Source organism: Anguilla rostrata, chromosome 3 (assembly GCF_018555375.3).
Source record: "Anguilla rostrata isolate EN2019 chromosome 3, ASM1855537v3, whole genome shotgun sequence".
Classification (NCBI taxonomy): domain Eukaryota; kingdom Metazoa; phylum Chordata; class Actinopteri; order Anguilliformes; family Anguillidae; genus Anguilla; species Anguilla rostrata.
In genome coordinates this window covers 9,982,100-10,007,515 of record NC_057935.1, presented here as the reverse complement: position 1 = coordinate 10,007,515, position 25,416 = coordinate 9,982,100, and the positions used below count along the sequence as shown (strand labels likewise).

Genomic DNA, 25,416 nt, shown 5'->3' with positions numbered 1-25,416 from the left:
CTGGTTTTGTTTTATTGTTTCTGTTCCTTGTGCTTTTTTAGCTCCTGAACATTTTAACCAAGTTCTTTTAATCGTATGTAAACTCTTTGTGCTGTATCGCCCTATATAGATTATTCTTCTTCTTATTATTATTATTATTATTAGACGAAAAATAACTCGTTTGGAATTTTAATTTAGTACACCGTCAAGCATGTCTTTCTGGAGTTGGACTCTGAGTGCCGCTGTTGAATAGTGCAGTGAATTTATGAGGTAGTCTTCCGAAGGACCTCCCATATCTCCGTGTTGACAGAAACGGATACTTAGAGCTAGACAGGCAGACTCACAGTCGAAATAGTGCTTGGATTTCTGTTACGTGTGGTTGATGGAGATACAGTCAAGAATTTATCTTTTCATCGCATTTATTTGACTTTGGTTTTATTTTATTTGCTGTGGGTAAAGCCTGCAACAGGAATATGGGAAATACAGTTTTGGCTCATGCGGATATTTACGGACTGCAGAAGTGTACGAGACTTCGATGGCAAGTACTGATATTATTGCTTTCATGTATGGGCCGTGCTGCTTATGGACAGATTCGCTATTCTATTCCAGAGGAAATGAAAAAGGGATCACTAATAGGCAATGTCGCCCAAGACCTCGGATTGGAGCTAAAAAGACTGCAGTCAGGTCGGGCCAGTATCGTGACCGGGGACAGCGATCAGTACGCAGAGCTAAAGACAGACAAAGGGGTTTTGGTTGTAAAAGAAAGAATAGACAGGGAGGAACTCTGTGGAGAGGTTTCTCCTTGTAGCTTCAGTTTCAAAATTATCCTTGAGAATCCAATGGAACTGCATCATGTTACTGTAGAAATTCTTGACGTAAACGACAATGCTCCGGTTTTTCAAAAGAATGAAATTAAACTTGAAATAAGCGAATTGGCTGCGTCGGGTGCGCGTTTTATTTTAGGTAGCGCGGATGATCCTGATGTGGGTGTAAACTCTCTTCAAAATTATATTTTAACACCGAATGATAATTTCATTCTGAAGCAGCACGAAAATCAGGATGGGATTAAATATGCAGAAATGATCCTTCAGAAACCCTTAGACAGAGAAGAACAGCCACGCCTTTCTCTAAAATTAATAGCCGTGGATGGCGGAAATCCTCAGAAATCTGGAACAGTGAATATCGAGGTGACTGTTCTTGACGCTAATGACAACCCCCCGGTATTTAACCAGTCGATGTACCGAGCAACTGTTTTGGAAAACGCTTCAGAAGGCACGTATATCACAACTGTAAATGCGAGTGATGCAGATAGTGGGTCAAATGGTTTAGTAACCTATTCATTCTCAAACCTGAAAGGGAATGTGGCAGACATGTTCAGCCTCAATGAAAACACTGGCACTATATCAGTTTCAGGACAAATAGATTATGAAAAGATAAAAAAATACGAAATTAGAATCGAAGCCAAAGATCAAGGTGGTCTAACCGATTCCAGCAAAGTTGTCGTGGAAGTAGTCGATGTCAATGACAACGCTCCTGTAATAAATATCATGTCATTCTCCAGCCCAATACCGGAAGATTCTCCTCCCGGAACTACGATAGTCATTTTTAATGTCAAAGACGTTGATTCTGGTGAAAATGGCCAAATCAGCTGTTCAATTAACCAAAACATCCCCTTCAAGGTAAAATCGTCTTTAAGAAATTATTACACTTTGGTATCTGAAGCCGGTCTTGATCGTGAAAAAATAATGGACTACAATATCACAATAGTTGCGACTGACTTGGGCTCACCACCTCTTTCAACTTCAAAAACGTTGAACCTTAAAGTATCAGACGTGAATGACAATGCTCCAACATTTCATCAGGACATCTACACCTCCTATATTGCCGAAAACAATTCCCCAGGCGTGTCTTTATGTACCGTGAAAGCTCATGATTCTGACTGGAATCAGAATGCCAGAATATCCTACATATTAGAAGAAACTGATGTGGCGGGAGCACCCATCTCTGCATATGTTTCTGTGAAGTCGGACAGTGGAGTTATATACGCAGTCAGATCGTTTGATTATGAGCAAATGAAACAGTTTAAACTCATTGTCAAGGCGCAAGATGGGGGCTCTCCTCCATTACATAGTAATGTAACAGTAAACATTTTTATCCAAGACCAGAATGACAACACTCCTCAGATTCTCTACCCAATGCAACCTGGCGTTTCTCTGGTGGCTGAAATGGTGCCTCGCTCAGCAGATGTTGGCTATCTTGTCACGAAAGTTGTCGCTGTTGATGTGGACTCTGGACAGAATGCCTGGCTCTCATATAAAATAATGAAAGTGGCAGATAGAGCGTTGTTTGAAGTGGGCCTGCAGAATGGTGAAATAAGAACTTCACGCCAGGTCACTGATAAAGATGCGGTGAAACATAGGCTTACTGTTGTAGTGGAGGACAACGGGCAGCCCTGTCGTTCAGCTACAGTCAATGTGAACGTGGTGGTGGCGGATAGCTTCCCGGAGGTGCTGTCTGAATTTACAGAATTCACGCACGAAAAGGATTACAACGACAACTTAACGTTTTATTTAATATTGGCATTGGCTGTAGTTTCCTTCCTCTTCGTTTCATCTTTGGTGGCAATAATATCAGTAAAAGTCTATAGATGGAGACAGTCGCGCATCTTCTATCAATCCAATCTGCCAGTTATTCCGTATTATCCACCCAGTTACGCAGACGCTGGAGGTACAGGAACTCTACAGCACATGTACAATTACGAGGTGTGCAGGACCACAGATTCCAGAAAGAGTGACTGTAAGTTCATCAGACCCTGCAGTCAGAGCGTTTTAATAGTGGATCCCAGCTCTTCAGAAACCTTGCAGCACGTGCCGAAAGAGACAAACATCTTGGACGAGCCAGAATCACCGCTGCAGGTGAGATTGTGTCTTTGTCATTTTAATTTCTGAAGTGGAATTAACGATTTTATAATTTATAGAATGAACGATTGATTGTTATATTACATTTCTTCCTGCACACGCTCTTAGCCACAGTGAGTTGCATAGATGTTTTACACATGTTTGCGTGCAGATTATCTATGTAGCTAGTTATTTTCTTGTTAAGCACCTTGCTAAAAGGAACAGCGGCACTGTCCTGTAAATTGAACCCACAATATTTGAGTTACAAAACCCACACAGTCTGGAATGTGGGACCAAATGTTATCTGTAAAGGGTTGAATTAACACTATCAAAGTTTAATTAGCACTAGACATTTTACTCTGCATTTCCTTAACAAGTAAACTGCATTTCCGCCTAGCATTCTTGTGCTATACCTATAGCGCCTTGGCAGTCTTGTGGTATTTTTGAAACTGTCAACGCTACCATGTTTTTTTCTTATTTTTTATCGTTTATCTTGCAGTTTCCTTAATGGTAAACTTTTCTTTGATTTAATAAGTATTTATTTAGCCGAGAAATCAGTTTCACAACTTTATATATGTTGTTCAATGATGTCTTTCGTAGGAAGTTTTGTTTAGTCTATACTGTAACGTACCGTTATTGAATGAACACGGTGAGTTGAAAAGAGCAGCTCTCAGATTCAGCACCATTGTCATGGACAGCAATTCCTTAGTTCAGTTGACGCAATTGACTTGTTCTGCAAGCTTTATGACTACCAATTTAAGCATTTTGCAGCCTGCACAAAACATGTTGATAATTATGGAACGTCATAATTATTAACGTTTCATTTTCTGAAGTTTGCATTCCTTTAGTTATCCACATCGGCATTGAACATTAATTTGCCAAATACAATGCTGAAACTAATAATCTCTATAATGAATGCTGTACTTATGCGGAATGTTAGACATTATTTGTATATTAATATAAAATTATATTGTTGCATTTTATTATTTGTATTATCTTATTATTGTTCTGTCTTTCGACTGTGAGTGTCGCTGTTGGTCGGTGGAATCAATAATTTGTTGTGCTATCAGCAGAGGGCCCTCCCATATTACTGTCTCTGTAAGGAGAACCAGGGCATAGAGACTCGAAGGGCTCCACGACCGTAGTTTCTTCGAACACCTCGCGCAGGTCTAATTTGGTGTGGGTTTTTAAAATATTAACATTACTTAGTGTCGCTGTGATCAATCCAACCGCGGCGAGGATATCTGCAAGGTAGAATTCTCGACAGATCACGGAAAGAAGAGGATTCTTTGTACAAAAACATGAGGTGGAAATTTTGTTCGACACTAAAATGGCAAGTACTGCTCGTATACGTTATGTATTTCAGTCCCGCAAGCGGACAGATTCGTTATTCTATTCCAGAGGAACAGAGGAAGGGGTCATTTATTGGTAATATCGCTCAGGACCTGGGCTTAGATGTGAAAAGATTGCAGGTAGGTCGGGCGCGTATCGTTACTGGAGACAGCATTCAATACGCAGAACTAATGACAGACAAAGGAGTGTTGATTGTCGGCGAGAGGATAGACCGAGAGCAGCTTTGTGGCGAGATTTCGCCATGTAGCTTCAGTTTCGAAATCATTCTTGAAAATCCAATGGAACTGCACCGTGTCACTGTTGAAATTTTGGATGTAAACGACAATGCTCCGACGTTTCCGAGTAATGAAATTCAATTAGAAATAAGCGAATCGGCTGCGTTGGGTGCGCGCTTCCTCTTGGGGAGCGCAGAAGATCCTGACGTTGGAGTAAACTCTCTTCAGAATTATATTTTAACACCGACGGATAATTTTATTCTGAAGCAGCACGCGAATCCAGATGGGGTTAAGCACGCAGAAATGGTCCTTCAGAAGCCTTTAGACCGAGAGGAGCAACCTCGTCTTTCCCTAAAGTTAGTGGCAGTGGATGGCGGCGATCCACCGAAATCGGGTACAGTGAATATAGAGGTTACCGTTTTAGATGCTAATGACAATGCACCCGTTTTTAACCAGTCGGTGTATAGAGCGACTGTGCTTGAAAACGCGTCAAAGGGCACATATATCACAACGGTAAATGCCAGTGACGCCGATAGCGGTTTAAATGGATTACTAACATATTCGTTTTCAAACCTTAAGGGGAATATGGCCATATTCGATCTAAACGAAAGCACTGGTGTGATCTCAGTTGCAGGACAAATCGACTACGAAAAAATAAAAAAATACGAAATTAGAATCGAAGCCAAAGATCAAGGTGGTCTAGCAGATTCCAGTAAGGTTGTTGTTGAAGTCATCGACGTAAATGATAATGCTCCTGTGATAAATATAATGTCATTCTCTAGTCCGGTGTCTGAAGACGCTCCTCTGGGCACTACGATTGCAATTATAAATGCCAAAGACTCAGATTCCGAAGGGAATGGTCGAGTAACGTGCTCTATTGACGGTAATCTCCCTTTTGAGATTAAATCTTCACTAACCAATTATTACACATTGGTCAGCAACGCCGCCTTTGATCGGGAAACCGTGCCAGAATATAATATTACAGTAACTGCGACTGACTCCGGTTCGCCTCCTATCTCGAGTACCAGAACCTTACATCTTAAGGTGTCCGATGTAAATGACAATGCTCCCGTCTTTGGACAGGGCGCATATTTTACTTATGTCATGGAAAATAATTCTCCTGGACTGTCTATATTTACAGTGACGGCCATGGACTCCGACTGGAATCAGAATGCTCGAATATCTTATATCATAGAAGAAACACATATCAGTGGAACCCCGATAGCTTCTTATTTCTCTATTAACTCGGAAACCGGAGTTATTTATGCAGTACGATCTTTTGATTACGAGCAAGTGAAGCAGTTCAGATTTCTAGTGAAAGCACAGGACGGAGGCTCACCCCCTTTGACAAGTAATGTTACCGTCACAGTTTTCATTCAAGATCAGAATGATAACGCACCTCAGATTCTATATCCGGTACAGACTGGGGTCTCACTGGTGGCTGAGATGGTGCCTCGTTCAGCAGATGTTGGATATCTTGTTACTAAAGTGGTCGCTGTTGATGTGGATTCCGGACAGAATGCCTGGCTCTCATATAAACTGCTGAAAGCTACAGACAGAGCGCTGTTTGAAGTTGGTTTACAGAACGGAGAAATAAGAACTTTACGTCAGGTCACTGACAAAGATGCTGTGAAACAAAGACTTACTGTTGTAGTGGAGGACAACGGGCAACCCCCACGCTCAGCTACAGTCAATGTGAACGTGGCGGTGGCCGACAGCTTCCCGGAAGTGCTCTCCGAATTTACAGAATTTACGCACGAGAAGGATTACAATGGAGACTTGACTTTCTATTTAGTTTTGGCTTTGTCAGTAGTTTCCTTCCTTTTCATTTCATCTCTAGTCGTCATAATATCGATAAAAGTGTACCGATGGAGACAATCTCGCATCTTCTATCAGTCCAATCTCCCTGTTATTCCTTATTATCCACCCCGTTACGCAGACGTTGGGGGTACAGGAACTCTACCGCACGTGTTCAATTACGAGGTGTGCAGAACCACTGACTCCAGAAAGAGTGACATTAAGTACCTGAGACCCATGAGTCAAAGCCTCATGAGTGTTGACATAAATGATATGGAGACAATGCCGCATGTTCAAAAGGAGCAGTCTCCAACCGGAGCATCTTCAACGCTGGTGAGTGTTACTACTGCTTTATGAATGAATGAATGAATATGGTTTTTTTAAATGTGCTGCCGAATATTCTTTCAAATAATGATTTTTTTTTACATGTATGTTAAATGGTCCTGAAACATATTAGTGTGATAGTGGGTGTTTGATCAAGGTTTGTATTGACAGTTTATATTAAATATATATTCGGTTATTTGTGCATCCTCGTGCACCTTTCTCCTGTGATAACGCGACATTTACATTTCGACTATGCATTGGATGTAAACGTTCTAAAGTTATAAAATGTAAAACAACGTTATTTTCAAATTATTGAATGCATCTAGCATTAAATTAAACAATTGCGACCTCTGCGGTCAACACTTAAACCATGCATTGAACATAAATGAATATTTTTTAGGATGCAAGTGCTTGCGTAATCGATATTGTAGAATAAAAGTGTGAATGTATAATAATAGTCAACTCCAATTAAGAATGGATATGGCATTTTTTTAGAGATGTAATTCCACTTAATTTCTCTGTGTGCCGTTGCTGGTTAACGCGATGGGGCTGGAGTCGGTTCTCAGCATATCGCACTGGAGTTAAAACCAAAAACCCTATGAACAATTAAGAGATACTATACAGTACAAGTCACAGACTTATATCTGGATATTTAGGCTGCGCTCAGACTAAAATTGAGTGCGTAATGGCCGAATAGAGCACTAAATCGGAGAGAAAAATGCCTTTAAGAGATGTGTTTTTTATTTTTATTAGTTCTTACTAGACTCATTGTGTGCATTGCGTACATTGTACTCTAAGTGCCGCTGTTGATCAGGAAAGCTCTGGAAGTTGAATAGTCTTGCACCGCCCATCTCTTTGCCTTGCATGTGATTCAGAGGCAGGGAGGCTCGGGCCACTTCCTCGGCCGTCATCGCTTTGTGAGTAGTATCACGCAGTGTGACCTGTTTGCATGGAATACGAAGCCAAATATAATTCTTATTAGTCGATCAGTCCGAATTTGGATACAGATTTCGCCGTTTACCATGTTTAGTTCGGGTATACGGCTAAAGAGAGATGGCAGAGGGCAGAGTGCCTTCTCAAGCACACGGATTGTTCGTTTTTTTCCAAATCAGTTCTTTCTGGTTTTGTGCCTCGTCGAGATTGTTTTTGGGCAGATTCGATATTCTATCCCCGAGGAGTCGAAAAAGGGTTCGTTTGTGGGTAACATAGCTCAGGATTTGGGAATCGACCCGAAAAGAATGAAATCCGGCAGTGCACGAATTGTAAGCAGCGACAGCAGTGAGTACATTGAACTACATTTAGACAAAGGGATTCTGGTTGTCAGAGAGAGGATAGACAGAGAACAGCTATGCGGGCAAACGACCCCGTGTAGTTTAAGCTTTGAAATGATAATGTCGAATCCGATGCAGCTGCACAGTGTTGTGGTGGAAATACTAGATGTGAATGACAACGCTCCGCGCTTTACTGAGAATGAGATTAAATTAGAAATTTTTGAATCCGCTCTACCGGGTTCTCGCATTTTACAAGAGAGCGCCACAGATCCCGATGTCGGCATCAATGCGCTGCAGAGCTATACATTAAACCCAACCAGTCATTTCAGTATTAAAATCCAGACCAGCCCAGATGGCAGTAAATACGTGGAAATGTTTCTGCACACGCCTTTAGACCGAGAGAAAGAGGATAGCCTGGTACTAACACTGACTGCAGTGGATGGCGGCGAGCCGCAGAGGTCTGGCACGGTTAGAATAATCATTTTGGTTCTTGATTTTAACGACAACATACCAGTTTTTACACAGTCTGTATATAAAGCAGAGGTCATTGAAAACGCACACCAAGGCACTCTGGTAACGGCTGTGAGTGCAGCGGACGCAGACGATGGTTTGTACGGTCACGTGACGTATCATTTCGCTCGCATTTCATCTGAGATTGCAGAACTATTTTCAATAGACCAGAACAACGGCGCAATAACAGTGATGGGACACATTGATTATGAAAAGAACAAACAATATGAGCTCAACATACAAGCGAAAGACCAAGGGGGGCTTATGGATTCAGCAAAAGTAATTATTGAAGTTATTGATGTCAACGACAATGCCCCTATGCTAGCGGTTACCTCGTTCTCCAGTCCTATCTCAGAAGACTCTGTGAGCGGCACGACTGTAGCCATTGTTAATGTCAAAGATCCAGATTCGGGTATGAATGGACAAATAGACTGTTCAATCAATACAAACGTCCCATTTACAATTAAGTCTACTTTAAAAAACTATTATACTCTTCTGACTGAGGGCGCGTTGGACAGGGAGCGCAATGGTGAATATAATATCACATTTACAGCTGTGGATAAAGGGACACCTCCGCTTTCCAGCAACAAAACCATCACTCTGAAAATATCAGATGTGAACGATAATGCGCCTGTTTTTGAGCACAGCTCCTACGCTGCCCACGTGATGGAAAACAATGTGCCAGGGTTGTCTGTATTTTCTGTGCGAGCGCGTGATTCTGATTGGAATCAGAATGCTCGCATATCCTACTTCCTAGTAGAGTCTGTGGTAGGTGGAATTCCGGTGTCATCCTTCATTTCTGTGAATTCAGAGAGCGGAGCAATCCATGCCGTGCGTTCTTTCGACTACGAGCAGATAAAGGGTTTCCAGTTCCGCGTAAAAGCGCAAGACGGAGGCTCGCCTCCACTGAGCAGTAACGTGACGGTTGCAATCATTATCCAAGACCAAAACGATAACGCCCCTCAGATTCTCTACCCGGTACAGACTGCTGTCTCAGCTGAAATTGTGCCTCCTTCAGCAGAGGTTGGCTTCATTGTCACTAAAGTTGTCGCTGTTGATGTGGATTCCGGACAGAATGCCTGGCTCTCATATAAACTGCTGAAAGCTACAGACAGAGCGCTGTTTGAAGTGGGCTCACAGAATGGAGAAATAAGAACTTTACGTCAGGTCACTGACAAAGATGCTGTGAAACAAAGACTTACTGTTGTAGTGGAGGATAACGGGCGGCCCTCTCTCTCGGCTACAGTGAATGTGAACGTGGCACTGGCGGATAGATTCCCAGAAGTGTTGTCTGAATTCACGGACTTTACGCAGGACAGGAATTACAACGACAACCTCACTTTTTATTTAGTCATGGCCTTGGCTGTTGTTTCCTTCCTCTTTATTTCATCCTTAGTTGTAATAATATCAGTAAAAATCTACAGATGGCGACAATCCCGCATCTTCTATCAATCCAATCTACCAGTTATCCCGTATTATCCACCCCGTTACGCAGACTCGGTTGGAAGCGCAGGAACTCTACAGCACGTGTACAATTACGAAGTGTGCAGAACGACTGACTCTAGAAAGAGTGACTGTAAGTTTATGAGACCCTGTAGTCAGAGCGTTTTATCAGTGGACCCCAGCGGTGCAGAGACAATGCAGCGCGTGCAGAAAGAGACAAACATCCTGGACGAGCCGGACTCGCCATTACAGGTGAGATAATTTTTTAAAGGATTTATTTACTTCCATGGGTATATTTTATGGACGGACTTTTTGTCCCATTTAGGCTTACGTAACTTAACATGGGTGCACACAGTAAACATACATTGCATTGTATATAAAACCTCCAATATGCTGATGTGTTGGTGAAGCTTTATATGTTTAATTGCTCGCTTTGTCATATTTTAAATGATGCATAAACCTTGATTATTGTTCCAATTTCGTGAGGAAATTCGTCGTATTCTTAACTGCTAAGCATTATCACAAGCATTTAAGGGTTTAATCAGTTAAAGGATTTGCGTTGATTATCTACACCGCAAACAAGGCTGAGTAATTTATAGTGCCCGGGTAAATTATTTTTCTTGTTTTGTTTTATTGTTTCTGTTCCTTGTGTTTTTTTTTTTAGCTCCTGATCATTTTAACCAAGTTCTTTTAATTGTATGTAAGCACTTTGTGCTGTATCGCCCTATATTGATCATTACTATTATTATTAGACGAAAAATAAGTCGTTTGGAATTTTATTTTAGTACACCGTCACGCATGTCCTTCTGGAGTTGAACTCTGAGTGCCGCTGTTGAATAGTGCAGTGAATTTATGAGGTAGTCTTCCGAAGGACCTCCCATATCTCCGTGTTGACAGAAACGGATACTTAGAGCTGGTCAGACAGACTCACAGTCGAAATAGCGCTTGGATTTCTGTTACGTGTGGTTGATGGAGATACAGTCCAGAATTTATCTTTTCATCGCATTTATTTGAATTTGATTTTATTTTATTTGCTGTGGTTAAAGCCTGGAACAGGAATATGGGAAATACAGCTTTGGCTCATGCGGATATTTACGGATTGCAGAAGTGTACGAGACTTCGATGGCAAGTACTGATATTATTGCTTTCGTGTATTGGACGTGCTGCTTATGGACAGATTCGCTATTCTATTCCAGAGGAAATGAAAAAGGGATCACTAATAGGCAATATCGCCCAAGACCTCGGATTGGAGCTAAAAAGACTGCAGTCAGGTCGGGCCAGTATCGTGACCGGGGACAGCGATCAGTACGCAGAGCTAAAGACAGACAAAGGGGTTTTGGTTGTAAAAGAAAGAATAGACAGGGAGGAACTCTGTGGAGAGGTTTCTCCTTGTAGCTTCAGTTTCGAAATTATCCTTGAGAATCCAATGGAACTGCATCACGTTACTGTAGAAATTCTTGATGTAAACGACAATGCTCCGGTTTTTCAAAAGAATGAAATTAAACTTGAAATAAGCGAATTGGCTGCGTCGGGTGCGCGTTTTGTTTTAGGTAGCGCGGTTGACTCTGATGTTGGTGTAAACTCTCTTCAAAATTATATTTTAACACCGAATGACAATTTCATTCTGAAGCAGCACGAAAATCCAGATGGGATTAAATATGCAGAAATGGTCCTTCAGAAACCCTTAGACAGAGAAGAACAGCCACGCCTTTCTCTAAAATTAATAGCCGTGGATGGCGGCAATCCTCAGAAATCTGGAACAGTGAATATCGAACTGACTGTGCTTGACGCCAATGACAACCCCCCGGTATTTAACCAGTCGGTGTACCGAGCGACTGTTTTGGAAAATGCTTCAGAAGGCACGTATATCACAACTGTAAATGCGAGTGATGCAGATAGTGGGTCAAACGGTTTAATAACCTATTCATTTTCAAACCTGAATGGGAATGTGGCAGACATTTTCAGCCTCAGTGAAAACACTGGCACTATATCAGTTTCAGGACAATTAGATTATGAAAAGATAAAAAAATACGAAATTAGAATCGAAGCCAAAGATCAAGGTGGTCTAACCGATTCCAGCAAAGTTGTCGTGGAAGTAGTCGATGTCAATGACAACGCTCCTGTAATAAATATCATGTCATTCTCCAGCCCAATACCGGAAGATTCTCCTCCCGGAACTACGATAGTCATTTTTAATGTCAAAGACGTTGATTCTGGTGAAAATGGCCAGATCAGCTGTTCAATTAACCAAAACACCCCCTTCAAGGTAAAATCGTCTTTAAGAAATTATTACACTTTGGTATCTGATGCCGGTCTTGATCGTGAAAAAATTGGTGAATATAATATCACAATAGTTGCAACTGACCTGGGCTCACCACCTCTTTCAACTTCAAAAATGTTGAACCTTAAAGTATCAGATGTGAATGACAATGCTCCAACATTTCATCAGGACATCTACACCTCCTATATTGCCGAAAACAATTCCCCCGGCGTGTCTTTATGTACCGTGAAAGCTCATGATTCTGACTGGAATCAGAATGCCAGAATATCCTACATATTAGAAGAAACTGATGTGGCGGGAGCACCGATCTCTGCATATGTTTCTGTGAAGTCGGACAGTGGAGTTATATACGCAGTCAGATCGTTTGATTATGAGCAAATGAAACAGTTTAAACTCATTGTCAAGGCGCAAGATGGTGGCTCTCCTCCATTACATAGTAATGTAACAGTAAACATCTTTATCCAAGACCAGAATGACAACAGTCCTCAGATTCTTTACCCAATGCAAACTGGCGTTTCTCTGGTGGCTGAAATGGTGCCTCGTTCAGCAGATGTTGGTTATCTTGTCACCAAAGTAGTCGCTGTTGATGTGGACTCTGGACAGAACGCCTGGCTCTCATATAAAATAATGAAAGTGGCAGACAGGGCGTTGTTTGAAGTGGGCCTGCAGAATGGTGAAATAAGAACTTCACGCCAGGTCACTGATAAAGATGCGGTGAAACATAGGCTTTCTGTTGTAGTGGAGGACAACGGGCAGCCCTCTCGCTCAGCCACAGTCAATGTGAACGTGGTGGTGGCGGATAGCTTCCCGGAGGTGCTCTCTGAATTTACTGAATTTACGCACGAAAAGGACTACAACGACAACTTAACGTTTTATTTAATATTGGCATTGGCTGTAGTTTCCTTCCTCTTCGTTTCATCTTTGGTGGCAATAATATCAGTAAAAGTCTACAGATGGAGACAGTCGCGCATCTTCTATCAATCCAATCTGCCAGTTATTCCGTATTATCCACCCAGTTACGCAGACGCTGGAGGTACAGGAACTCTACAGCACATGTACAATTACGAGGTGTGCAGGACCACAGATTCCAGAAAGAGTGACTGTAAGTTCATCAGACCCTGCAGTCAGAGCGTTTTAATAGTGGATCCCAGCTCTTCAGAAACCTTGCAGCGGGTGCCGAAAGAGACAAACATCTTGGACGAGCCAGAATCACCGCTGCAGGTGAGATTGTGTCTTTCTCATTTTGATTTTTGAAGTGGAATTAACGATTTTTTAACTTATAGAATGAACGAATCTACATCATTTGTAAATGCAGTTTTCTAATATTCATTTTTATATTACATTTCTACATTGAGCACACGCTCTTAGCCACAGCGACTTGCATAGATCTTTTACACGTTTGCATGCAGTTAATTCATATAGCTGGTTATTTTCTGGTTAACTACCTTGCTCAAAGGAACAGCGGCACTGTCCTGTAAATTGAATCCACAATATTTGAGTTACAAAACCCACACACTCTGGAATGTGGGACCAAATGTTATCTGTAAAGGGTTGAATTGACACTATCAAAGTTTAATTAGCACTGGACATTTTACTCTGCATTTCCTTAACAATTAAACTGCATTTCCGCCTAGCATTCTTGTGCTATACCTATAGCGCCTCAGCAGTCTTGTGCTATTTTTGAAACTGTCAACGCTACCATGTTTTTTTCTTCTTTTTTATCGTTTATCTTACAGTTTCCTTAATGGTGCACCACTTTTCTTTGATTTAATAAGTATTTATTTAGCCGAGAAATCAGTTTCACAACTTTATATATGTTGTTCAATGATGTCTTTCGTAGGAAGTGTTCTTTAGCTTATACTGTAACCGTTATTGAATTAACACAGTGAGTTGAAAAGAGCAGCTCTCAGATTCAGCACCATTGTCATGGACAGCATTTCCTTAGTTAAGCTGACGCAATTGACTTGTTCTACAAGCTTTATGACTACCAATTTAAGAATTTTTCACCCTGAACAAAACATGTTGATAATTATCGAACGTCATAATTATTAACCTTGCATTTGCTGAAGTTTGCATTCTTTTAGTTATCCACATTTCGGCTTTGAACATTCATTTGCCAAATGAATGCTGAAAATGCTGAAAATAATAATCTTTATTATTAATGTTGTACTTATGCGGAATGTTAGACATTATTTGTATATTATTATAAAAAATAATATTTTGTTGTTGCCTTTTATTATTTTTTTATCTTAATTTTGTTCTGTGTTTCGACTGTGAGTGTCGCTGTTGGTCGGTGGAATCAATAATTAGTTGTGCTATCAGCAGAGGGCCCTCCCATATTACTGTCTCTGTAAGGAGAACCAGGGCATAGAGACTCAAAGGGCTCCACGAGCGTAGTTTCTTCGAACACCTCGCGCAGGTCTAACTTGGTCTGGTTTTTTTAAATAGTAGCATTAGTTAGCGTCGTTGTGATTAATCCAACCGAGCGAGGATATATGCAAGGTAGAATTCTCGACTGATCACGGAAAGAAGAGGATTTATTGTACAAAAACATGAGGTGGAAATTTTTCTCGACACTAAAATGGCAAGTACTGCTCATATACGTTATGTACTTCAGTCCCGCAAGCGGACAGATTCGTTATTCTATTCCAGAGGAACAGAGGAAGGGGTCATTTATTGGTAATATAGCTCAGGACCTGGGCTTAGATGCGAAAAGATTGCAGGTAGGTCGGGCACGTATCGTTACTGGAGACAGCATTCAATACGCAGAGCTAAGGACAGACAAAGGGGTGTTGGTTGTCGGTGAGAGGATAGACCGGGAGCAGCTTTGTGGCGAGATTTCGCCATGTAGCTTCAGTTTCGAAATCATTCTTGAAAATCCGATGGAACTGCACCGTGTCACTGTTGAAATTTTGGATGTAAACGACAATTCTCCGACGTTTCCGAAAAATGAAATTCGATTTGAAATAAGCGAATCGGCTGCGTTGGGTGCGCACTTCCTCTTGGGGAGCGCAGAGGACCCTGACGTTGGAGTAAACTCTCTTCAGAATTATATTTTAACACCGACGGATAATTTTATTCTGAAGCAGCACGCGAATCCAGATGGGGTTAAGAACGCAGAAATGGTCCTCAGAAGCCTTTAGACGGAGAGAGCAACCTCGTCTTTCCCTAAAGTTAGTGGCTGTGGATGGCGGCGATCCGCAGAAATCCGGTACAGTGAATATAGATGTTACCGTTTTAGATGCTAATGACAATGCACCCGTTTTTAACCAGTCGGTGTATAGAGCGACTGTGCTTGAAAACGCGTCGAAGGGCACATACATCACAACGGTAAATGCCAGTGATGCAGATAGCGATTTAAATGGATTAATAACATATTCATTTTTAAATCTTAAGGGGAATGTGGGTATGTTCGATCTAAACGAAAGTACTGGTGCGATCTCCGTTGTAGGACAAATTGACTACGAAAAAATAAAAAAATACGAAATCAGAATCGAAGCCAAAGATCAAGGTGGTCTAGTAGATTCCTGTAAGGTTGTTGTTGAAGTCCTCGACGTAAATGATAATGCTCCTGTGATAAATATCATGTCATTCTCTAGCCCGGTGTCTGAAGACGCTCCTCTGGGCACTACAATTGCAATTATAAATGTCAAAGACTCAGATTCCGAGGGGAATGGTCGGGTAATGTGTTCGATTGAAGGCAATATCCCTTTCGAGATTAAATCTTCGCTAACCAATTATTACACATTGGTCAGCAACGCCGCCTTTGATCGAGAAACCGTGCCAGAATACAATATTACAATAACTGCGACTGACTCCGGTTCGCCTCCCATTTCTAGTACCAGAACCTTACATCTTAAGGTGTCCGATGTAAATGACAATGCTCCCGTGTTTGGACAGGGCGCATATTTTACTTATGTCATGGAAAATAATTCTCCTGGACTGTCTATATTTACAGTGACGGCTATGGACTCCGACTGGAATCAGAATGCTCGAGTATCGTATATCATAGAAGAAACACATATCAGTGGAACCCCGATATCTTCTTATTTCTCAATTAACTCGGAAACCGGAGTTATTTATGCAGCACGATCTTTTGATTACGAGCAGGTGAAGCAGTTCAGATTTCTAGTGAAAGCACAGGACGGAGGCTCACCCCCTTTGACAAGTAATGTTACCGTCACTGTTTCCATTCAAGACCAGAATGATAACGCACCTCAGATTCTATACCCGGTACAGACTGGGATCTCACTGGTGGCTGAAATGGTGCCTCGTTCAGCGGACGTTGGATATCTTGTCACTAAAGTGGTCGCTGTTGATGTGGATTCCGGACAGAATGCCTGGCTCTCATATAAACTGCTGAAAGCTACAGACAGAGCGCTGTTTGAAGTTGGTTTACAGAACGGAGAAATAAGAACTTTACGTCAGGTTACTGACAAAGATGCTGTGAAACAAAGACTTAGTGTTGTAGTGGAGGACAACGGGCATCCCCCTCGCTCAGCTACAGTCAATGTGAACGTGGCGATGGCCGACAGCTTCCCGGAAGTGCTCTCCGAATTTACAGAATTTACGCACGAGAAGGATTACAATGACAGTCTTACTTTTTATTTAGTATTGGCCTTGGCTGTAGTTTCCTTCCTCTTCATTTCATCATTGGTAGTTATAATCTCAATTAAAGTCTACAGATGGAGACAATCTCGCATCTTCTATCAGTCCTCTCTGCCAATTATTCCATACTATCCACCCCGTTACGCAGATGTTGGGGGTACAGGAACTCTACCACACGTGTTCAATTACGAGGTGTGCAGAACTACTGACTCCAGAAAAAGTGACATTAAGTACCTCGGTCCCATTAGTCATGATGACTTAAGTGGAATAGATACAATGCCCCATCAGCGGACGGACATTGTAGAGGAGACCTTAAGCCACAAGGTAAGTTTTCTAACAGGTTCCGAAAAAACAATGTTGAAACTGTGCACCCTAAGCTCTTATTTACATCGCATATTGCTTTTCTGACATGTGTGGATATGACATCACGTTGATATGCAGTTGAGTCCATAAGTATTTGGACAGTGACAAAATAGTTGTTTTGGCTCTTACTCCAGCACACTAGATTCATAATGGAACAACAAATATGAGGCTAAAGTCCAGAATTTATGGGTATTCATATATCCAGTGATCCGTGCAGGAATTGAGGCCATTTCTATACTTGGTATCCTATTTTAGGGGACAAAAATAATTTGACAAATTAACGCAATCTTAAAGTCATCATATTTAGCATTTCATTGCAGATCCTTTGTTATTGCTTTACGTCTGCAATCCATAGACATCACAGGGCACTGGGTAACTTCCCTCATGATCCTTTTCCGGGCCTTTACTGCAGCCATCTTTAGTTCATGTTTCAGTGAATTTTTGCCTTCAGTCTCATCTTCAGCTTGTGAATCACATCTTCAGTTGGATTCAGGTTGGGTGATTGACTTTGCCAGTCCGGAACATTCTACTTGATCGCCCTGAAAAACTCCTAGGTTGCTTTGTCAGTGTGTTTGGGGATATTGTCCTGTTGCAAGGTGAAGCACCATCCAATGAGCTTGGAGACATTTGGTTGGATCTGAGCAGGTACGATGTTTCAGTACTCTTCAGAATTCATCCTGCGGCTGCCATCATCAGTAAATACAAGTGAGTCATTCCAGTGGCTGATATACATGTAACATGTGCAAGCCATAACAGTATGTCTGCTAGGTTTCAAAGATAGGGGGGGGGTTTGCTTTGTATCACGAGCAGTTCCGTTCTTCATACTTTTCTATTTCCATTACTTTGGTACATGTTAATACTCTAATACTCATCTCATCTGTCCATACGAATTTGTTCCAGAATAGTTTTTAATGTACTTTTTAAAAAAAAATTTTATAGCAAAATATAACCTGGTTGTTATGTTCTTGAAGCTTACCAGAGATTAGCATTTTACTGTGAACCCTCTGAGGTTATGCTGATGTAGTCTTCTCTTAGTCTTTTACACACCTATGCCTACATGCTGGAGAGTGTTCTCAATCTGTTCAACAGTTGAAAAGGGAGTTTTCTTCACAATTACACAATTATTTTCTACCAGGTTGTTTGCTATTGCTGAGCTCACCTGTGCATTTGTGCTTCTTGATAATGTATCAGACAGTTGATTTTGACACACCTAATGTTTTTTCTATGTCTCTTATCAGTATATTGAGATTTCTGCATGTCATGATGACCTGCTTTACTGGCATTGACACCTCTTTGCTCCTTATATTGAGTGACAACAGCAATAGACTTTGCAAATGCAAATTCCACATCTACAAATAACTCTAGCCTTTTTGTTAGCTGCCTTGTGCGAGAACTAATGATGCAACAACACACATCTGACCAAGAAACAATGGAGGAGCCAATTGTCCAACTACTTTTGGTCTCAAAAAATAGAGTGGGACTACAATTCCCTCCAGTTTGCATAAAAATTGATAATCCGGTATGCATGTAAATACCCGCAAAGTAAAACAGATAGCCTGGACTTTAACCTCATATTTATTGTTTCATTTCAAATACAGTGTGCTGGAGTAAAGAGCCAAAACAACAGAAATTGTGTCACTGTCCAAATACTTACATACTGCAGTGTATTGCGTCTATTGCCTGTTGACCGTAGTAGGTTATTTTCATGTTTCATAACATGACATATCCGTTCATTGGAAATATCCTGCAGATAGTTTGACAATCAACTTATTTCTACATCTGGTCTAGCTTCAGTTCTGTTTATCCAATTGCAGGCTTGCATATTGTTCATTGTAGGCTGTACTCAGATTGGGGAAAAAATAATAATGTTTTGTGGTAACTCATTGAGCAGTGATGTATTTTCAGTGCCCTGCTATATTGGCTTTAATGAATGAATGGAAGAGCTTGAATAGATGTGTACAAGATAAATGAATCCAGAAAAGGTGACGTAACGTACCGGTGAGTCATCAGAGTGTTGACGTCTAGAAATAGAGACTATGCTGTACGCATATGACGACCAGGAATGTATGGCAAACAATGAAACATGTCACAGATGTGTGTGCTTTTTTAGCTTGTCAGGTTCAATTCATTAGCATAAAATCGTCGTGCTGTTGTACATAATATTATAATTACTATAAACAGTGTATTTTTGTTATTTTTTTTTCCCTCACACTGGCTCATTATAATAAATATGTCAAGGCGTCTCCGGATATTGGTGCACCATACTTTTCTGACACACATTCACCATGGCTCTTACCGGGTTTGTTGCATTCCTACATGTTTAATATTATTCGCCAGTGACGGTGATGCAAGTTGAAAATTCTTGTACCGCGAAACCTTTGTTGTCTTGCCATATATATATTAGTAGGTGTCCTTGGGTGGCGACTGTGTCAATGGCCACAGTATATGTCGATTATTTTTAAAAGCAGTTGCATTTTTTACATTTTGACTCACGGTGCCGCTGTTGATCCTTGAGGTCGAGCTGTGTTCATACAGCCTCGGGAGCACCACCCATATTCCGCTGTGAAAGAGAAACGGGGGGACATCTCGCAGTGTACACAGCCCTTGGATTACACGTCGCAAATTGGAAATTCTGTTAGAATAAATGACCCCATTTGTGGCCAGTTGCTGCTAAAATTGGGACATAACCTGCGATATACAACTGAATTGGAATATACGCTCGTCTGTGGCTCAGTTTGTGGAATGACATAGGTTATTTGTGCTTTTGCAACATGGGTCAAATTTCGGAGAGAACAATGATATGGCAAGTATTGTGTTCCTTTGTTTTAATTATCTGCATTCGCAAAACGAGAAGCCAGGTTTCCTACTCTATACCAGAAGAAATGCCGAAGGGTTCGTTAGTCGGAGATATTGCGCAGGATTTGGGACTGGATATTACGCGTCTAATTTCAGGCAGAGCTCGCATTTTCACCGAAGACGGATTTGAATACCTCGAGCTACTGCGGGAAAAGGGCGAATTGGTTGTGAAAGAACGAATAGACAGGGAGCAGCAATGTGGACAAATTTCGCCCTGTAGTTTGAATTTTCAGATGATTATTGAAAACCCAATGGACTTATATACTGTTTCATTGGAAATTTTAGATATCAACGATAATGTGCCATTATTCCCGAACGACGAGATACATTTAGAAATAAGTGAGTCAGCTCTGCCGGGAGCGAGGTTTGTACTAGAGAGCGCTGTGGATCTCGATGTTGGTGTAAATACCCTGCAGAGCTACGCGCTGAAACCCACCGACAATTTCGTTCTGAAGTTGCAATCGCAACCGGATGGCACCAAACATGTAGAAATGATGCTAGAGAAACCACTCGATCGAGAACGACAAGATCACATTTCTCTGTTACTGACTGCTTTCGACGGGGGAAATCCTCAGTTTTCCGGCACGGTTAAAATACACATTGCTGTTCTGGATGCCAATGATAACCCACCTGTGTTCAGTCAAACAGTGTATACTGCTAGTGTTATTGAGAATGCGCAAAGAGGAAGCTTAGTAACCACTGTCAGTGCATCAGACGCCGATGAAGGATCAAATGGATTGTTGACTTACTCCTTTTCAAGTCCTAAAGATGGGATTGAAAGCCCCTTCATTTTAGATGCCAAAACTGGAGAGCTTAGAGTAACAGGGGAAATTGATTACGAAAAGGCCAAACACTATCAAATAAATATATTGGCTAAAGATGAAGGTAATCTGGTAGATTCCAGCAAAATAATTATTGATGTCACGGATATGAATGACAATACGCCGGTTATCACAATTCTGTCTTACTCCAGCGATATACCTGAAGATGCAAAGCCAGGGACAGTCTTAGCTATGATAAACGTTAAAGACCAAGACTCTGGAAACAACGGCATTGTTCACTGTACAATCAACGAACATATTCCATTTAAAGTGACTGCGTCATCCAACGCGTTCTACAGACTGATGACTGATGATGTTTTAGACAGAGAAAGAGATCCTGAATATAGCATTACTATTACAGCCACTGATGAAGGAGTGCCACCTTTGTCGAGTAATCTTACTCTAACTTTAAAGATATCAGATGTGAATGATAACTCTCCAATTTTTCAAAAGAGTTCATATCGGGCTTATGTTAAAGAAAACAACAAACCTGGTCTCTCTGTACTGTCCCTGAAAGCAGTTGACGCAGACTGGAACCAAAATGCCCGTGTTTCGTATATTCTCGAAGAAACGATCATTAATGGCTTGTCAGTCTCCTCATACGTGTCTGTGAACTCTGACACTGGAGTCATCCACGCAGTGCGCTCTTTTGACTACGAGCAGATTAAGGATTTCCAGTTCCGCGTAAAAGCGCAAGACGGAGGATCTCCTCCATTAAGCAGTAATGTGTCAGTTAAAATCTTGATCCAAGACCAGAACGATAACGCGCCGCAGGTTCTGTACCCAGTGGAGACTAGTGTCTCGTTGGTGGCTGAAATTGTGCCTCGTTCAGCAGACGTTGGATATCTCGTGACTAAAGTTGTTGCTGTTGATGTGGACTCTGGACAGAATGCCTGGCTCTCATATAAATTTCTGAAAGCAACAGACAGAGCACTATTTGAAGTGGGCTCACAGAACGGAGAGATAAGAACTTTACGCCAGGTCACCGATAAAGATGCTGTAAAACAAAAGCTTATTGTTGTTGTGGAGGACAACGGGCAGCCCTCTCGCTCAGCCACAGTGAATGTGAACGTTGCGGTGGCGGACAGCTTTCCAGAAGTGCTCTCGGAATTCAATGACTTTACGCAAGACAAGGATTATAATGACAACTTAACTTTTTATTTAGTATTGGCGTTGGCTGTAGTTTCCTTTCTCTTTGTTGTATCTTTACTTGTTATAATATCTGTAAAAGTCTACAGATGGAGACAATCTCGCATATTCTATCAGTCCAATCTGCCAATTATTCCGTATTACCCACCCCGTTACGCAGACACTGGGGGTACCGGGACTCTACAGCACGTGTATAATTACGAGGTGTGCAGGACCACTGACTCCAGAAAGAGTGACAGTATGTTCACCAGACCCTGTAGTCAAAGTGTTTTGATAGTGGACCAAAGCTCCACGGATACAATACAGCGCATGCAGAAAGAAACAAACATCTTGGACGAACCGGACTCACCACTACAGGTGAGGGTTTTCTTTGTCATTTGGATATTTTAAATGAATGCATTTCCTTCATTTCCACAATATTACATGGCCAGTATTGTTTTGCTTTATTTTTTGAGTTGATTACAGACGTTTGGTTGATTAATTTATTTCGTAAGGCATTATATATGTTATCAATAATTTGTTAAATGCATAGTTTTTTTCTTTGTCAAAACCGAAACTTTGCGCGCACGATTTCAGCACTCCTACCATGGACAGCAACCGTATGCTATACTCCAACTTATTATTATTATTATTATTGTTAATAATAGTAGTGCAAATTCATTTTAACTAATTATTTTATGTAATAATAATAATAATAGTGATGCGGGTTATTATTCTTATTATTATTATTATTTTTACATTTAAAATGTAAAAGTACATTGATTAAATTTGTACTATTATTAATCTAAATATAATACTACTAATAATAATAATAATAAGTATTATTATTAGTATTGTTATCATCATCATGACTACGGTTGCCATATTTTATTGGATTGATCAAAGAAGGCAGAAAGACAGTGTTAACTTCGAATTGTGTCTATAGTTCGCCAAGTTGTGAGTAGTCGGTTTGAATCTTCTTAGTGATGTTTGCTCTTTATTAATTTGCTTATATTCTCAATTATTTGCCCATTCGTTCACTTAACAGTATTTAACATCAGAGCAGCTACATTTTCCCCTCGTATGGATTGTTCTTTCAGTTGAAGCGGAACCATGTCGCATTTAGGGCTGGTTCTATTCCAGGCTTTGCACGAATCCCAGTTCACCACATACTCTCTCGCTGTAAAACTGAATGTTGTCTTTCTCGTGTTGAGCTGTAAGTGCCGCTGTTGGTTAAGAAGGCGAAATTCTGCACTAGAACATATTAGAGCACCTCCCATATCACTGCGCTGTAAAGAAAAGGTCGCATTACTTCAGACTGCGCGCGCGAGCGGAAAGGAAGAGCTGAGGATATGCGTATTTGTCCTTGATTGTCTTCTATATATTTTGCCGACTGGAATACAAACCTAAGCGTCTGGAAGTACAGATCGATGCTTTTCCTTGTTTGTTTATACGTTTGATATTTCCAAGAACATCACTTTGATTGGCAGAAATGGCCTTCAATGAAAGCTGCGTTGTGAAAGAGCAGGGAGCACTGTTGCTGATTTTACTTCTCTTCATTTGTAACGCTTATTGTCAAGTGCGATATTCAATTCCGGAGGAGATGGCGAAAGGCTCAGTTGTCGGCAATATCGCTGATGATTTAGGAATCGACATTAAGAGGCTGCAGAGCGGACGAGCTCGCATCATCGCCGGAGACAGCAGTCGGTACGTGGAGCTTAACGCAGACAAAGGAATATTGTCGGTGAATGAGAGAATAGATCGGGAGCTTCTATGCAAACAAACATCTCCCTGTAGTTTCAGCTTTGAAATTATTCTTGAAAACCCTATTCAGTTGTACCGCGTTACTGTAGAGATAATGGATGTGAATGATCATTCCCCGAGTTTTCCGAAAGATGAGGTCAAAATAGAGATAAGTGAATCTGCTCACTCTGGTGCGCGATTCTTACTTGACAGTGCCTTCGATCCTGACGTTGGAACAAACACCATACAGGGCTATAGTCTCAGGCCCACTGATAACTTTATTTTAAAGCATGAAAGCCGCCCTGATGGCAATAGGTATTTAGAAATAATGCTGCAGTCTCCTTTGGACAGGGAAAAACAAGAGGAGCTGTTGCTGATATTGACTGCAGTGGACGGGGGAAGTCCACAGAAGTCTGGAGTGATGAAAATAAATATTGAAGTTCTCGATGCTAACGATAATGCTCCCGTTTTTACTCGGAAATTGTACAGAGCTGTTGTCCCAGAGAATTCCCCTAATGGAACCGTGGTGATAAACGTAAGCGCGACTGACGCTGACAAAGGCGTTAATGGGGAGGTTACGTACGCTTTTAGGCACATTGCATTAAGCGATAACGGATTGTTTAAAATAGACGAGAGAAGTGGGTACATTTTTGTCATAGGACATATAGACTTTGAACAGGCCAATAAGTATGAGATTAACATCGAGGCTAAAGATCGCGGCAGTCTGACCGATTCCTGTGCCCTTATTGTTGAAATTATTGATGTGAACGATAATGTACCTATTATATCCCTGACGTCATCTACGAATCATATTTCTGAAGACGCACTGCCTGGCACAACAATTGCAGTTCTAAATGTTAAAGATTTAGACTCTGGGCAAAATGGGCAGGTAAATTGTTTCATAAATAAAAACAGTCCTTTTGTTATAAAGTCATCCTTAACAAATTACTATACTTTGTTGACTGAAGAAAAGCTGGACAGGGAATTGGTTTCGGAATATAACATTACTATAACTGCAACGGATGAAGGCTCCCCCGCTTTATCTAGTAATAAGACCTTATATTTAAAAGTGTCTGACGTTAATGACAATGCACCGATATTTGAACAAAATTCATACGCTGCGACTGTAGTTGAAAATAACTCCCCAGGAGTGTCGGTATTCACTGTAAGAGCAATAGACGCGGACTGCTGCCAAAACTCGCGGGTCACCTATTTCGTAGAAGGCACGGAAATAAACGGCGCACCTGTCTCTTCAATAGTTTCCATAAATTCTGAAAGTGGTATTATTTATGCAGTGCAATCCTTCGACTATGAAAATATTCGAAATTTTAAAATTAATATCCGAGCGCAGGATGGTGGTTCGCCTCCGATGAGCAGCAATGCTACAGTAAACATATTTATCCAAGACCAGAACGATAACGCGCCCCAGATTCTGTACCCAGTACATACTACTGCTTCCCTTGTGGCTGAAATGGTACCTCGTTCGGCTGATGTTGGATATCTTGTCACTAAAGTGGTCGCTGTTGATGTGGACTCTGGACAGAATGCATGGCTCTCATATAAACTGCTGAAACAGGGAGACAGAGTACTGTTTGAAGTTGGATTACAGAATGGAGAAATAAGAACTTTACGCCAGGTCACTGATAGAGATCCTGTGAAACAAAGGCTTACTGTTGTAGTGGAAGACAACGGGCAGCCCTCTCTTTCTGCTACAGTGAATGTCAATGTGGCGGTGGCGGACAGCTTTCCAGAAGTGCTCTCGGAATTCACTGATTTGACGCACGACAAGAATTACAATGACAACTTGACTTTTTATTTAGTATTAGC

At 41.2% G+C, this 25,416-nt stretch overlaps 2 protein-coding genes across 27 annotated transcripts in view; both read left to right on the top strand.

The window, feature by feature from the left end:
• The window catches only part of LOC135250064 (protocadherin gamma-C5-like), a 232,254-nt gene that overhangs the window by 89,717 nt on the left and 117,121 nt on the right, over positions 1–25,416 (top strand). The window contains exon 1 of one of the 26 annotated variants that reach the window (XM_064325942.1): positions 3,886–6,574. The exons of 21 other annotated variants lie outside the window; for them this stretch is intronic. In XM_064325942.1, the coding sequence (XP_064182012.1) occupies positions 4,178–6,574 (2,397 nt within the window). In that variant the 5' untranslated portion in view covers positions 3,886–4,177. Of the gene's footprint in view, positions 1–3,885; positions 6,575–6,635; positions 10,042–10,510; positions 13,292–18,714; positions 22,225–25,416 lie in introns of those variants that run through there. 4 more of the 26 variants (XM_064325906.1, XM_064325940.1, XM_064325916.1 and 1 more) reach the window with 4 other exon arrangements.
• On the top strand, positions 452–2,942 carry LOC135250068 (protocadherin beta-3-like). The gene has a single exon (XM_064325959.1). The coding sequence runs from the start codon at positions 453–455 to the stop codon at positions 2,925–2,927; it is 2,475 nt and encodes an 824-aa protein (XP_064182029.1). The 5' UTR covers position 452; the 3' UTR covers positions 2,928–2,942.

What these genes read in the sequence shown, in the direction of transcription:
- LOC135250068 (XM_064325959.1), top strand. Translation starts at nt 453, where the DNA reads ATGGGAAATACAGTTTTGGCTCATGCGGATATTTACGGACTGCAGAAG.